The sequence below is a fragment of the Chlamydotis macqueenii genome, chromosome 6, assembly GCF_036417535.1.
Source record: "Chlamydotis macqueenii isolate bChlMac1 chromosome 6, bChlMac1.mat, whole genome shotgun sequence".
Lineage (NCBI taxonomy): Eukaryota > Metazoa > Chordata > Aves > Otidiformes > Otididae > Chlamydotis > Chlamydotis macqueenii.
The window spans coordinates 11,998,480-12,014,638 of record NC_141561.1 but is presented as its reverse complement, the minus strand read 5'-3'; the positions used below and the strand labels follow the sequence as shown (position 1 = coordinate 12,014,638).

Here is a 16,159-nt window from a genome sequence, read left to right as displayed (position 1 = left end):
AAGACATTAGAAGAGTTTGTCTTAGGAGAAGAAAGGCTGAGAGGGAGAGGAGATACAATCGCTATCTGACAGCAGACACCAGACAACCAGAGCAACCAGGCACCAGAGCAACCAGCTTTTAGAGCAGCCCACTGTTAGCTCTAATGGGAGCAAACAAACCACAGCAAAAGATTCAATGGACCTTTATGGTGCAGCCTGCTAATTTTATGACAGGAATTACTTAAAAAAAATATATATATACATACACACACTCTTACATATATGTATATGTGTGTATATATATACACACAATGAAATACATGGCACCTTTTGTATCTCACACAGTTAGGACTTTTATCTTTTAATTATCAAAACTCTAGCTAAAGGAATTGAAAGCAAACACAAGGAAAACAAATTTGTAATTTTGGATCTGCGCTTTCAAAAAAAAGATGAAAACTGTTATCTAGGGGAACATAACACTGCAATAATAAAGTCACTCCTGCACTGCTCTGGGGTATCTGAGCACTGCCTTCTTCACAGGCAGTGCTCTCCACAAGAGCAGCAGTATCCCAGGACAGGGCAAACAGAAAGGTGTAAGTAAATCTGCAAGTAAAGCTGAGGAGAGAGAAACTTAAACAGACTGGATGTTAAAACTTTGCAGTTTATTCTCCTTCAACAGAAAGTAACTCTTCTGTGTACCAGAAAGAAAACAAAGACTACATTTTTAGCTCTAGGGATGTTATTCAAAGACTGAATGATCAGAATTCAGCTTTTTTTTCCCCCTAAAACTCAACTAAATATATTCCCGTTAACAGTATCCTTAAGAAGGAAAAAACCTGTTTTCAAAGAAGGAGCTAGTCTGATTTCCTGGAACAAAAATATTAGATAAATGTTCCTCCCTTTTACTCTGTGCCAAAGAAATGGCAGTAACATGATGAAAAAGTCAAATAAACAAATAAAGACGGGAAAGTTACGGTTCCCCATGGCAATAGTAAGCAGAGGGGGTATAGAACAGATGTTGTTACATTTTATACATCCATCGTAACATATTGGATTTCGATGGCTGTGGGACTGATAGATCACGTATTCAGATAATTCAGGTCTGCCCGTGTGAACTGAGAAATAGCTCAGACAACCAGTGACCTGGGTCAACCATGCACCTGCTCTCAGGTCAATGCAAAACCCGCGCCTTGTGTGTGAGGATAGCAGGGACCCAGACACAACTCACAGGAAACTATTACTAAGTTAGGTGAACATTTTATGACCATTACTGGAACAGACTGAATTGAAAACCTGGCTAAATATATCACAAGAAGTCATTAAAATCAAGCAGAAATGGAAGGAAAAATTGAAGTGCTAGAACTTTGCCCAGTATCAGGCAAAATATTCAAGACTGACTGAGCTGATGATGGGAGAAAGTTTCTCTCACTTCTAATCTTCATATTATGTGAAAATGAGTTTTTAAAGAGGGAGAGAACTTTAAACTGTTCACAAAGGGATAGAAACAGCTACAGGAGCAAAAAAGTTGCAGCAGTATAGTCAAACCAGGAGCCCCTCAAACTCTAAACACTAATATCCATGACCTTGAGTAGCAGTTTCTTTATGTTTCAATTTAGCAAGATAATTACATAGGCCATGAGCATGTCAATTCTCAGCTACTCCAGGATGCAGAATGTTAGAGTAGTACTACAGTAGTGCCTAGAGACTTCAGCTAAAGGCTACACTGTGTAACAGAGCTGCAATAAATATGTATAAAGCAGTGAAAGAAAGAAGGGGGAACTCATTTTATTTTACCATGGAAAATCAAGGCACAAAGATGCAAGTTCCTCAAAATCTAAGTCTGGAATGGAATCCACACCTCTCCTGAGCCTCTGTCCAGTCTCCTAGTCAAAAGACAGCCCTGCATTCAAAAATGAAGTCAAGTCCCAGGTGCTCTGCGTCTCTGTTTTTCAGTTTTTTGTCTATAGCAGCAAGAAGCAGAATCCTGATCTTAGGTCTTTCTCTTGTCTCCAGAGTGACCTTTAGTTCTCCACAAGAAAAGACAGACAATTTGGTGAGTGCATGATTTAAGAAGTCAATACAGCTTCTTCACTTCTCCACCCTAGGAGATGGGGCCTGACGATAAGACTACTTTGGTTTATGTTCTTAAATCTACCCAGTATGGAAGAAGTGGTTTAGGTATAAACATCAGCTGGCCCACTGACAGGCAGTGATGCTCAGGAAACAATAATCTTGCACTGCAAGCTCTAATCCTCTTTTGAAGACTGACTATTGTTAATGAGATTTATCTTATGAGCAGACAGAAACCAAAACATCAGCTTCTCTTTTTCAGCAGATGACAAAGGATTTTCTTGAAGATTTTTTACACAATATCCATTAAGGATATTTGAGGCTTCCCTTCTCTCAGGAAATGAGGCAATGGTAGCAAAGTATTTCTGTCATAGTTATTAAAATCAACCATGCTATTGGAACATGTCACAAACACTAACTCACTTAACCTCATTGTAGTCATATTTACAGCTGAGGGAAGGTCTAATTGGTCTTAGATTCAGAAATGTTTGAAATTATTTTCAATTCAGGCCAATTTCTATATGCTTGCCCAAACTGTGAATAGCAAAGTAGTGTCTATAGAGCAGAAATTACTTAGAAAAATATTATTAGCTAGGTTCAAATAGATGATTGAAAAGGTCCTTTTCTAGTATTACAATCTACCATTATTTAAAAGAATACAAACTAGTGATAACATCAACCTATTTTCTGTTATTGGCAGTGTCACAAAAATAACATATATTGGCCGAAGTCCACTTGAGTTTGCCTTGACTCAAGTTCAAGTCAGTAATGTCCTAACAGCCGTATTTTGTGCAGCCTGACCCATGTCATAGCAGTAGGCATGATCTCATCCCACTGTCACAGTGATCATCCATCATTACAGTGGGCCAGATTCTCCAATCTTCAGAAACAGGTTGAAAAGTAATGATAAGAACTGCTCTAAGCTTTAGGTTCACGGCAATATGATAGGTGGACAAAAACACCTCTGTCTGTAATCTGACAGAGAAGAGATCTTTGTAGTTTCAATCTATTCCTTTAAGAACTTGTATAAGTATCAAATTTAATTGAAAAAATACATATCTGCATTAACAATATTCTTCAAAACTATTTTGCAAACAACTCAGGACAGTTTCTTTGACAGAACTAGAAATTATTTGGTGCAGAAACCTTATGCAGAAGGTGGCTACACTCCCTTCTATGCATGCACAAAAGAGTGAAAGAGGAAATTTTGTCACTGAAGGTCAGGTAGTCAACTCACTCATCCATAAAGGCTGGTGTTCACTCTACTTTGGTGTGTTGGAGACCATCTCATTATTAAAAGTATCTAAAACCTGCATTAGTTTGTTTGGTCTTACCCGTTTCTGGCTGCACCGTACAATCAAGAAGGTCTCAATACTGTGCTCTTTCAGATAAGCATTGCGCTCCCCTCCAAAGCCCAGCTCCACCTCATAGTCGCCATTGAGATAGTTCAGGGTTGCTTTTGTGATGTGGATGCGCCTGGAATGAGACAAAAGGCAAGTCAGTTCTGTAGGCTCTGAAAAGCTATCACCCAAAAAGCCAGTTCCTGTCAGTGACAGGTTCCATGTACTGGAACAAACTAGCAGTAACAGTCTTTAGATATAAAGCACTAATTCTTTTATTCACTTTGCTGTTAACACAGAGCAGATATATTTTTTTGGCAAACACAGGCCCTTCACAAGGACGTGTCTACTCAGCAGACACATGTAGTATATACTGCAGCATGTACCTTTTTCGTTGTATCACATTAATCACTGTGGTACAAGAGTGCCTTGTAGAGCTATCCTATCAAGTACTATAGTCTTATGCTTTCTTCCAGAGCAGAGAAAAGGTGGAAAGGTATGTAGAAAAATTATCTCACAGAGTCAACTTGACAGCAACTCAGCCCTCAACTGGTCCACATGGCAGTGAAACAAGAACCGATTCTGCTCTCTCACAGGAATGCTTCATAACAAAAGGCTGGCCTGAAACAACGCATCATACAATATCCATCGATAGCTAGGTTACTCTCCAGCAAACACTGCTAGCATACGGTCGTATCTCTTTGTAACCATGACCAGTGCTGCTAATGTTTGCACAGACCTGCTCATTTCTGTCATACCTATCAATCAGCTTTGTTTCACAGAGAAGGAATTAAGTTCTTACCACAGAAGGATATGCCCATCTTGAGATTTTGTAGACTTTCTGTACCCAAAGATATGTAGAGGTGGAACAGAATAACCTTGCTAACATGCTTAGCTTAAAACACTACACCCACAGTTCATTTTACAGCAGACGCACACTCTCTGAACCTCTGTCCCCCGTTTCCCCACCTCACTGTGACACGTCAGACACAGAACAACACAACAGCTTTGATGAAGTAACTTACCCAGCTTTGCCCCCTGCTTCCATGTGGTTGGCTAACGTAACGTCGTTGGACCACACATCAAACTGCCACTTCCTAAGGCCCAAGACCCCGCAGTGAACTCTCCCGCTGTGGATTCCAACCCTCATGTTGACATTTACTCCTGTCACCTCCCGGACTAGCCTGAAAAGAGACATGGGGAAAAAAGACATCACTAAGAACTGCATGGTTGTAGTTGGTGGTGCAAACTTGCACCTAGAACACAAAAGTCCATAATGACCCATAAATTATTCATGCATACACACAGTGCTGCTTATTCACATCAACAGGACAACAAACCAGAACCAGACCAGCTGTACCGCTCCTGGATGGTCCGGCTGGCCAAGTAGAGCACTAATTAGAAAGGAGAGCCCTTGGAGTAAAATCCGTGTACTTTGAACTCATGGTCAAGTTGAGAACTCATTAAAAAAAAAAATCCTAGGGGCAGTAAAAGGAATAAAGTGCTGGTCTCTGATTTCCATACCAAAGCTGGACATAACCTGCCAGCACTCAGTCTCATTAAGAGTAATAGTGTGTTGCAAAGAAAAAAAGGAAATGATTTCAGAGATCTTAATTTGTCTGTATGGCACCAAGCATCAACTCTTCCACAGATGAAATATGATATGTGTGTGAAATACCCCACTGCAGTTGGAAAACTTGAACATGGCTTACAGTTGCAGTCAGAGCAGCAAAACCAGAGAACCACATCTATTGCAGTCACTCCAAACAGGCAGACACAAATACTCAAGCTCTGATTTTAATGAGGTTTTGGATGCTCTGCTTACTCCCAAAATGACTGCTGGAATACTTTGTGGGTTTTGCCCTTTTAGGACGAAAGTTAACTTCAAGAGCTGTTCACATGGAAAATATATTTAGGAATGTGGATAGGGGAAAAGTCTTGATGAGGCCATCAGAACAACTCTGCTTCTCGTTATTGCTGATCACATCATTCCCAGAACATCCATGTTTCACAGGCAATTCACCTACATCACATAGCACAGTCCTTTCCTTTAAGTTGTTAGTTCCCTGCAGTATGAAGTTGCACTTCATACCTATCCGTTTTCAACCTCTTTGGTTTGCAGGTTCATTTAGTCCTTTCTAGATAGAAGAGCCACCTAGAAGATCTAGAACTCCAGATTTCCAGAGGTCCTACCTTCTTTTAATTCCTATTTCCTTACAATCCCTACCTTACATTTCACTACCTACTCGCTGAAGTGACATTCATTATTTTTATTAACAAGCAACAGAGATTCTCTAGCAGGGAAGGGAAGCTGCATACGGTTAAGGTGCCACAGGCTGACAAACTGAAATAGCTTCATCTGCAATACTTGGGAAACCAACAGGAAGTGGAGTAATGAAAATGCAGCTGCAGCCATAAGCCTTGCACGGGCAACAGTAGCTGCAGTGTGGGTACAACACTGGGGAGAAAGGAAGAACATGCTGCATGAGTGCTACAAACCCTACTGCACCCTGTGCCAAGCCACACTATTGACCAAGGAACAAGACCAAGGAACCTCTCCCAGTAGAGTGCTTGATAAGGTGACTTTCTCCAGACTTTGCAGCAAAAAAAAAAAAGAGTTTGGTTATCCTTTATGGACAAATGAAATATCCTTTGTTACCTTCTTTTTCCTTTTCAGTTGATTTATACCAGCAGTACAGTGAATAGAATTCTATCTTTTTCATCTGGGGTAACACTCCCTGCTGTTATTGCGCACAGATGAAATCAGCCTATGGGCAGGGCCCTGTGTTAGTGAAGCCTGCAATCAAATGTTCAGTAGCTATTTGTTACCTGCAATCAAATGTTCAGTAGCTATTGGTTACCTTAACTGTGAAACCTCTTATCTTGATCCTTAGGGGAGCAGGAGGAGGTGGAGGGGGGAGCAGGGGTAGTGAGAACAAAATCACCTTCCAGACTTATTAAGAGATAAGATTGTTAAATGCATTCATTATATATCAAGTGGGAAATAAGTTTTAAAGGCTACTGAAGAGCTATTAGTAAACAAACATTGAGTGCACTTCAGCTGTGTTTATTTCCAGCTAAGGTGGGTTGCAGTTAATCAATGAAGTCTAGACATCCTGGTGTTACTCAGCCTTGTAGAGGATTACACAGCAACGTGTCAAGACCTCTGGATTTCATCAGGCCAAATACTGCAAAAAGTGAGACCATCCTGGGCAATGTACACAGTATTTTCTTTGTAGGGCTGGTGGCTAAGAATTGCTGCTTCTTTTTACTGTTCTTTTTACAAAACACTTTGTCACCTGTCACTTAATTGTACTTCATGTGGAAGAAATAGCATCCTTTCAAGGGCTACTGAAAACTAGTTACTCATAACTCCTTTTATTTTGCGTTTTGTGTACAAACCCCAAAAGGAGACTGGTGCAAAGCCACAGAGTTTAAAACCAGGAAAGTAAAGGTAGGAAGTCCTGACAGTGTACAGAAAACAAGGGAACACTGCTGTGTACTGCTCGCTGAATGGGGTCTCCTGGGTGTAAACATTGCTTTCCAAACTACATATCTGTGTTATGAAAATGAGGCTGAAAACTGTGGGTGTGTATTCATGTCCTTGCAGAAATTCAAATGATAAGCTATATCAAGCTCAGCCAATAGGTACCTCTAGGTTTTATCAAGATGAAGTGGAAACTCCATCAAACTATTGAACAGAATGAGAGAACTGCATAAAGATCTTCTCCTTCTCTGTTGGTACCATTGATACTTTAGAAGATACTTTCACAAAAAAAAAAACTGGAAGAGAAGGGAAAAAGAAGGAGAGTCTCTGTGCAGCAAGGACAGTGTAGATACTATGGTCAGCTCAGCTGCCATCCAAAACTGACTGAACTTTGTGCCTAAACTTGCATACACTCAAGATGGCCAAATAAATCTTCCCTCCCTGAATTATGAAAGAATTGGCCCATGAAAGCTCATGTCTGATGTAAACAATATTCTATACTGCCTACAATCCTTCAAGTAATTTAACTACACACAAGTCTCATATTTGTTACTCTCTAAAGACAGGAATGATCTGGACAAACAGAGGATTGCTAATCTGACCTCAGGAGCAGGCAAAGCTTCAGAACAGATTTTAAAGGAAAAGATAAAGATGGCAAAGTAAGTGAAAATAAAGGAAAAAGCACCATGCATCCATGTCCCAGTCTGTGCCAGACCAATAATAATTCAATAATTAATTTAACTAAAGTGAGAGAGTCTTGAATCTGACCCTTTTAGCATAGGGACACATAGAGAAGGATTAGTTAAAACTAGACAAAACAGACCTTAGCAGAGGAATTGTGAGTAAAAAGCTGGTTTAAAGACAGATAAGTGAAGAGTGACTGAAATCTAATAAAGTTATTAATCCTCCGAATTCACATTTCTGTGATTCACTGGAATCCTCCTTTGGGAATGATACTTCCAGTAATTATAGTAACCTTTGCCTTTCTCATCAGGAGATTGAGCTTTGATACCCATGTGGCTGTAATGGACTCAAGTTTTTTTCTGCTGTCAAACCTGTGCTGCATTTTGTTTTCTTGTTCCAGTGGATCTCCCTTTTTGCTGACATCAGTCCCCTGGTTTGGCTATCTTGCTAATAATGTGAGGAAGACCTAATGGGAAAGAAAATCTACTTGCTATTTGTTCTGAAGCTCTCCATGGAGAATATGGTACTTACGAGATGGCCTCTATCATATCCATTCCCATTTCAACACAGCAGTGTGCATGGTCAGCTCTTGCTTCTGGCAATCCAGACACACAGTAATAGCAATCACCCAGGATCTTGATACGTAAACAGTGGTTCTCCTAAAAAAAAACAACCCGAAAACAAAAAAACAAAAACCAAAAAACCAAGAGAGATATATTCAGCTTATATTCATGCTTGCAATAGCTTGCCTTTTACGGCAGTATTTACAGAAATCCAGCGAACCAGCATAGTATGTCATTCTTGCAACAGGAAAAAAAAAATCAGAATTATAATAGAAAACTTACAGCTGCTAGCTTATCAAATCTGGCAAAGAGCTCGTTCAGCGTCATGACCAGCTCCTGAGCAGTGCACTGGGAGGCCAGACTTGTGAAACCCTCTATGTCTGCAAAGAGGATGCTTGGGAAAAAAAAGAGAAAAAAAAAAAAAATGAAAGTGTCACAAATTTTGTTGCTGATAATTGTGCAAGTTCTAGGGTAGAAGTCCAGGGATGGGGAGGTATGTAGCAGTCTTATAGCAGCAAGGAGATGAGCACCCCTAATGTGGGGTGATACAGCCTCTATCACACATAAAGCCCTGAGGGGCACGGCGTCATCCCCTCCAGAGATTAGAAAGAGTGAGAAAACGCCACAAATTTTCCATGTCCCAACCCCTGCCTCATGTCCAGAGAATTTACAGTACACTGGGAGCTAGTGGTGGCATGATAACGCTATCAGCCATCATTAACAACAAGGCACTCCTACATAGTTACCAGATTAGCCCAGCTATAAAATCAACGCTTACCCATTTTGTTCACATTCCTCAACCTCCCAGCTCAATAACATTGCCTATGTCTCAACTCCGCTGCAGAAAAAACACACTCCTCTGCCCGCTTCCCCCGCCATTAAAGTGCAGCCATAAAATAAAGTCCCTCTCTAGTGAATAACCTTAACCTGCCTACCACAGCTTTCACTCCCGCTTTGGTGGTCTGCTTCCCACACGCACCCCAGCCCTGTGGCTGGCAGCACTCTGCCCTGTGCCTGGCAGACACACTCCTGCAGTGTTAGAAATGCACAAAGCCAGGTGCAGTGGCACTGCATGCTGCCGGGACAAAGACTTGGGCGCAGCAGGGCTGGCTGGTTGTGCCCTAACACCCTGGGCTGTCGTGGTGAAGACTTACTGTCAGGCTTTCACGCTCCTCATTCTCTGGAGAAGGCAATCTACACTGATTTCCTCTACTCATATCCCAGGAGTACACGCTTCTCATGCATTGCTTTTTTTTTTTTTTCCCCCTCAGCTTTTAAAAAACTACAGAAATGAAACCTCCCATTTGTACCACACCTTTCAGCTAGCTTAGCCCCTGAAACACTATGAAAATATACACCGACAGCGCTCAGGAGCTCCTCATAGTAAGGCTGCAAGCAGGCATTGCCCAACTTTCTGTCAAATGACAAGCGCAGCCCTTGCCAACTGAGGCAAACCTCTGCTATTGCAACAGGGATAGCAAATCGCTCCCATCCGCCCAGGACGGACCAGGAAAGCCTTCAAAGCAGCATGGACTGTTTTGAAAGCACAATTATTTGAATCACAAGCATCAATAATGATTCTTTTATTTCAATTAATTAATTTTTATGTTGTTTATGTTGCAGATATTTTTTTTTTTAAACCGGAAAAAGATTCTGTCTTATTGATAATTAGAACATTGAAAATATTGATTTGCAATCAAACACAAGCATTATGTTAAATTTAAAACAATTCAGTAAAACACGCACCAGACTGTCTATATAGGTCTAAGCAAAAAATAAATATATATATACACATATATAAATATAAAATGCATAAGCTATACTTCTCTATTGGAACATTTATCAAGTGGTTGATTTCTTCTTTGAAGTTGATTACTGCATCAAGCTGTACTTGAATAGGAAGAGAAATTAAAAGTGTAATTAACAAGCACTTTGGAATTGTTTCTTCTTTGTAAAATAAAACTCCAACATGTTTTAAGCAAATTGCAGAGGCTATGTTTGCAGCTGGAATTCCCTACAATGTCTTCAGACAGAAAGCAAAGACAATAAAAATATTTTTACAAGCATATTTTTTTTCCAAAAATCCTGAAACACATTTCAATTCTGGCATGCTTCTCATGTTTTCCTTCTACATTTCAACTCAAATAAATCATCAACCAAACATATTGCATTAAATATTTCTTCGTTAGTCAGGCTGAAACTAAAATGTACAAGAAAAAAGCAAAAGAGGAATGCAGAGATGTCTGAATCAAAATATACTTCGCCATTTTTTAAACACGTGAGAAAATGCACAAAAAATTCAATCAAGATTTCACATATTTACAAATAAAAGTAAACCTCCCAAGGAAATACAGTTGACACCAACCAAAATCTTAGAGCTATGTGTATTGCTGGCTAAGCAACTTAAAATATGTTTTAATATGCGATGTACAAATAGGAAATGTTTCCAGTTTTTGTGGCAGTAACAAAAGGTATCTTACTGCAAGTATGTTCCTCTCCCAGCATGGGGCAAATTGCAAATTCTTCACTTGTGGACGTGCTCACACTCTTTGCTCATGTGCGTGTTGTAACAGCCGTGTGTTATAACAGGTGGAGTACAGAGCAATTGCTACTCTGACATTCGGATAGCAATGGGTATATCTGAAAATACCACACAAAGATGCCCTGGGTCACTGCCTCACGCCTGATTCGGGAAATTAGTGCTAGTGTAGCACCGTAAGAAAGATGGATAAATGACTAGAAGGTTGTCTCCTTCTTTCTCCGCTACTATCATGCCAGATAAATGGATCAGACATTACTAAAAGTTAAATTGTGGGAATATTTTAAATCGAGCAAATTAAGTAATCAGCAGAGACCTATGAGCCACACTATGAACAGATTTATGTCTTTTCAAATTGAAGCTACTTGATTACAACATTTTCTCAAACTTGTAACCTTCTATGGGTGACCAGCAAATTACTCTGTTCAAAATCAGCAGTTATCTCCTTCGTCTTGATCCTGGTCTTGCACTTCTAAGAACAGCATGGTTGCAGCTCCACATGCAGCTCTGATTGAATTCTAGAAAACTACAATTATAAGCAATTTCAAAAGGGTTTATTATGAGAATAAAACCTGGAAAGGTTGCACAATTGCACTCAGAAATGCATTCTGCATATGAGCCAGTAGCAATATGGAATAGTTAATGTTGTCTGACATCCCTGTTAGGAAGCTAACATTTACTACATGAGATGCTTCTCTGAATGAGTATTTTGTTTGAGGAAAGAAGGATGCATGAACATTTCAACAAAGTCAGTTTCATATTTTGGAGAAGAAAGTAAAGGAAAACAAAGTTTGGTTTTATCTAAAGTAAAGGAATGAATTAAAGTTTTTTTTTAGATGCTTCAGGTCTCTTCTCACTCTTGAACATGGACGTGACTATTGGCAATAAGAGGAAGAGCTTCATCTGGCACGTGCCTTTTGCTTTTTATATGAAAACCTACTCATAATTGGTTATATATTAAGTTCTTTGCATGACTCAGTTTTTGCACACTTTGAGGTTTACATGAATCTATCTACCTGCGCAGTCCACCCCTTTGCGCCTCTTCCACATCAGCTATCTAAGTAACATCGGTATCTGTTGCAACACCTGAGTATATTCCATTACAGGCTTGAGACAGCTGTGTGACCTGCTCTGCTGCCAAATAGCCTTGCCACTGAGCTGTCAGAAGACACTGCCTGGAACACACGGGCTGAAGGGAATGGAAAACCTCATTAGGGTATGGAAAGGACCATGTGGGAAATGGCACTGGACAGGGCAATGATCTGGGAACTGAAGACAGAGAGGTGAAAGACCTCCTGGCAGGAGTCAGGAGAAAGAACAGCACATCACCATCAGAGAAAACAGCCCTTGCAAACAGGAACCAAGCCTCAAGCCTCTCTGTCCTCTGCTCTCAACAGAGAGCTCTGAAAGCCACTACATCCCATTTTACTCCTCCTGCCTAATCCGTATGCTTCTGCTAGCAGTGCAGCTCCAGCAGCAGAGACAACAACCAAGTTTACCACTCCCAACCCTGCTAATGACCTTCAAGGAAGGAATGAGGACCCATCTACGTGGCACTGTGTGATGCCTCTTCTGTTGCTTTTGTTATTAGGCCCAGTAACCCTGAAATTCAGCCTTCTCCCTGTAAAATACCCAACAGCCCAGAAGCAACTAGGAACAAAGCAGATTTCTTTTACAATAGCTATCAGGGAACAGCACATGATCCTCATCCTGTCTCTAGCCAGAGCTTTTCTTTAAAAACAAAGCCCGCTATATCTCCTTACACACAACACACATGCAGTGAGCTTGCAGGAGCATCTCCCAGTCCTGCCAGTGCATCTTCTCCAGACTAGGAGCTTTAGAGTTCAAACACACAGCTTCCCCACTACCCTTAGGTCCTCACTCCACACTTCAGTCTTTCATGTCAGACTACCCTTAGCAACGAGAAGATTTTATTAAAGGATGATGGTGATGGATGATTGTGATGAAGGGCACAACTCAAGCCAATTATTTGTCAGTCTTCAGAGGGCAAGGCATTTCCTTGCTGGTGGGAGCACAATGCCAGTAATAGGCCTCTCCTGTGCCAAAATGTGGGGTAAGTGACAGTGGTCAACAAAAGGTCAAATGAAATAATTATTATAGCTATAAAATATTGTGAGATAAGTAAGGCAGTGGTTTAGAAGTACTATTAGCTGAAGCTGACTGGAAGGGATTGACCACACAATCTGCAGCCCGAGCGTCAGCAACTATTATCAGCCCTGGGTCCCAGTCCCTTCATCTGGAAGTCTACTGCTTTGTGGAAAAACCAGTTTAGCATGTAATAAAAATGTTGTAATGGCTTCAGAGCTCTTGGTATATTTTCCACTCTGTCACTGCCATCTGATTGGGTTTTGTCTAGCAATAACCAGGGTATGACCTCAAAAAAAAGACAAAAAAATATTTCTGGGAAAGACAGACAAGAAAAGGGGAGTTATCATTCATTTTGTAAGGTTGTTTTTTTTTTAAATTATTTATGTTTAATTTTGTTCGAAAAATACCACAAATTGTGTTATAGGGTAAAGGTGAATACTTTCCTAAGCTTCTATTTCAGCTCCTATTTCCCGCAAGGACTGGCTTAAGATTTCATAGCTGTACAAGGCAAACTCAGTTTTGTGCCTGTTGCCCTATGTGGCTCGTGATGCTGTCAAAGAAGAAAAATGAAAAGGAGCTTGGATAGCTTTCAGATCCCACCATCCTTCCCACTTCTTAAGGGCCAGCCTGGTACTTGTCTGCTTTTGCTCAAGACCCAGGCAGGTGAGCCAGAAGGGGAATGCACAGACTGGAAAACGCCTGAGGCCAAGACCCCAGAGTTGTCAGGCAGTGTAGGGCAGGCTGGGCACACAGGTCTAGCTGCTGCTGCTGCCACCAGGACGCCAGCCTGTGCCCGAGCTTGGTCCTTACCAAAAACATCACCACCATGGACTGCAAGACCTCCATAAGCAGGATGTCTAGATGCTTTTTGCAGAGTGCTTTGCATGGCTGCAAAGGCAGAGTGAGGTGAAATGGAGAGAAGAGCAGCTAAGATGCAGAGCAGAGCCAAGAGAAGAAAATTCCCAAAGTGCTGAGCTTAGCTTTCCTGTTTTTTTTTTTTTTTCTATGTAATGCATTCACAGGTTAGTTAAGATACATATGGACAGGTAGCTCAGGTACCAGCAGAAGCCTCAGTGCGACACCCCAGAGATCAGCAGTGTGAGCCTGCCCAGCTTGGGCTGCCCACTGTGGTCTGTGCCCACGTCCATCCCACTGCACCTTGGATCCTACCACTGTAGGTCATTTAAAACTAGCTCCTGTAATTCAGGTAGTCCGTGCTTTCACTACACTGCTAACATACTCTGAGGCAGAAGCATCAAAGGATCTTTCAGATGGCAAAGAAGGTTCTTAGCAAGAGTGCAGGAAGAGAAGAGATCTTGGCAAAAAGGAAAGAACGATGTAAGGAGTAGGAAGAGCTAAGGACAAGGCGGAAAGCAGGAAACCCACGAGACCCACATTTAGAAACCACACGCACCTACAGAGTGGGATTTTGAACTGCAGCCTTAAATGTCTGAAGCTAATACAGTTATCAAAGGAGAGACAAGACACAGTCAGGTTTCCCTGCAAATGCAGGATTATTCAAAACGCTAAATTAAATCATCAGTACTTCTAATGTAAAAACAAAAAAAACCAGTAGTGTTCTATTTCAAGATATGTGCGTGCCATGCACGCCAGCCACAACATAAATCAAGCAAGGCAAGAAACACAAACCCTATCACCATCACAACAGTAATGCCAGTCATGAATATAAACACCATGTGTTATTGGAAACCGAACACCACAGACACTGCATGGGAAACAGAACAAAACCCCAGGCTCGGTGAGCTTTAATGACATAAAACCAGCAAAGTGCATCTGACTGCATGCGAATCAAAGCCATGGCATTTTACCTACAAGAGAAGAAAAAGTTAATGTGCCATAATAAAATAATCATTGTTCACTAAATACAAGCTCACTAATTTGTGATCACGAGCAAAGGTGTAACAAAAGGAAGCCATTTGCTGTAGATACAGTCTGCCCTTGTCAGTGAACTCACTAGGCTAATTGGTGAGGACAGTGTCTCATACAACACAATCCATGGCCATTGGTGTTGCATGTCATTAAGTCACACTACAAATAAAGAAGAACAAAGATGGATTGGGATGAAGACGACAAAACTCTCAGTTGAAGGGCTGGGACGAGCCCTTAACACTAAACTAGGCTTTCTCAGAATCACAGAATGATTGAAGTTGGAAGTGACCTCTGGAGGTCATCTTGTCCAACCCTCTCCTCAAGCAGGGCCCCCTAGAGCTAGTTACCCAAGACCATGTTCAAATGTCTTTTGAGCATCTATCTCCAAAGCGGGAGCATCTCTTGAGCAGTTTGGTAAATGAGTCGATTTGCACACCTGGACATCTGTTTAAAAGTCAGTTCCCCATCAGCACTGCAAGCCCAGAAGTTATTTTCCAGCTCCAGTAGCATAAACATAGTGTTAAGTTCATCTAGAGGTTCCTAGAATAGACATGGCATCCAGATACACCCAATCTCTCTCTCCTAGCTATAGTCACTTGGGGATGGAACAAGAAGGAGATGATCTGTATGCTCTCTCTTCTACTCATCCAATGCACAAAAAGGATTTTAGCTTCCAGAAACACTGAGAAGATCTCATAATGCTCTTTCCCTCCTGAGTTTAATAGCAGCAACAACAGAAGCACAAACCAAAATAAGCTGAGCACAAGTTCACAGCAGTGGCACAGTGACTGCGGACAGGCAGTACGTTTAGGTAAAGCAGCACTAAACCGAGCAAGGGCAACAAAGCCCACCTCAGGAGGGTGAAGTGGCCCACACAGATCACCACACTGAGTGACAGCCCCGTGAGAGGTCTGGCAAAGGCTGCTTGCTACTTCCAGACTTACTCAGGTCTCAGCAGCACATCAGCCTTGATCTCTAGGGATGTTTATGCGACAGGCTAAGGTCTTAGCCTTAGAGATACAAAAAATGTTCTCCAGAACAGCAGGACATCAGAGAGAACAGAGGGTAAAATATTTCCTTTTCCAACAGTCACCGAAAAAAAAACCCAACAAAACCAACAGTAAAAAGATACACTGTCTTTCCTAAACTTATATGGTCATTTTAGAGAAGATCAATTTACTATTGGAAATCACCTATTGTTTCAAATGAGCCTTAGCACTTCTGTGACACATCGGCTGGTACAGCTCCCCCTTGGGAACCCAGACTCCATTATGCACCCTGACAGTGCTCCATCTTAAGATCAGTCATGCTGGCTCCCACTTGCTCAAGAGGGTGAGAAGGCACGTATGTAAACAAATGCCGCAATAAGCAAAGCAATACTTAAGATAGAGAGAGAATAACACAAGACGGGAGGAAAAACACACAAAGACCCTACAAAAACAAAAGCCCAGAAAACTGCGAGCCTTTTCACCTTTTGCTTTAGAGCAAAAGGCAGAAA

General features: G+C 41.2%; 1 protein-coding gene across 1 annotated transcript in view; it reads right to left on the bottom strand.

Annotated features, from left to right (window-relative positions):
• The window catches only part of ADCY5 (adenylate cyclase 5), a 214,962-nt gene that overhangs the window by 49,979 nt on the left and 148,824 nt on the right, over positions 1-16,159 (bottom strand). The window contains exons 4-7 of the mRNA XM_086751047.1: positions 8,406-8,517; positions 8,092-8,219; positions 4,415-4,573; positions 3,384-3,525 (exon numbers count right to left, since the gene is read on the bottom strand). Of these exons, the coding sequence (XP_086607173.1) occupies positions 3,384-3,525; positions 4,415-4,573; positions 8,092-8,219; positions 8,406-8,517 (541 nt within the window). The remainder of the gene's footprint in view (positions 1-3,383; positions 3,526-4,414; positions 4,574-8,091; positions 8,220-8,405; positions 8,518-16,159) is intronic.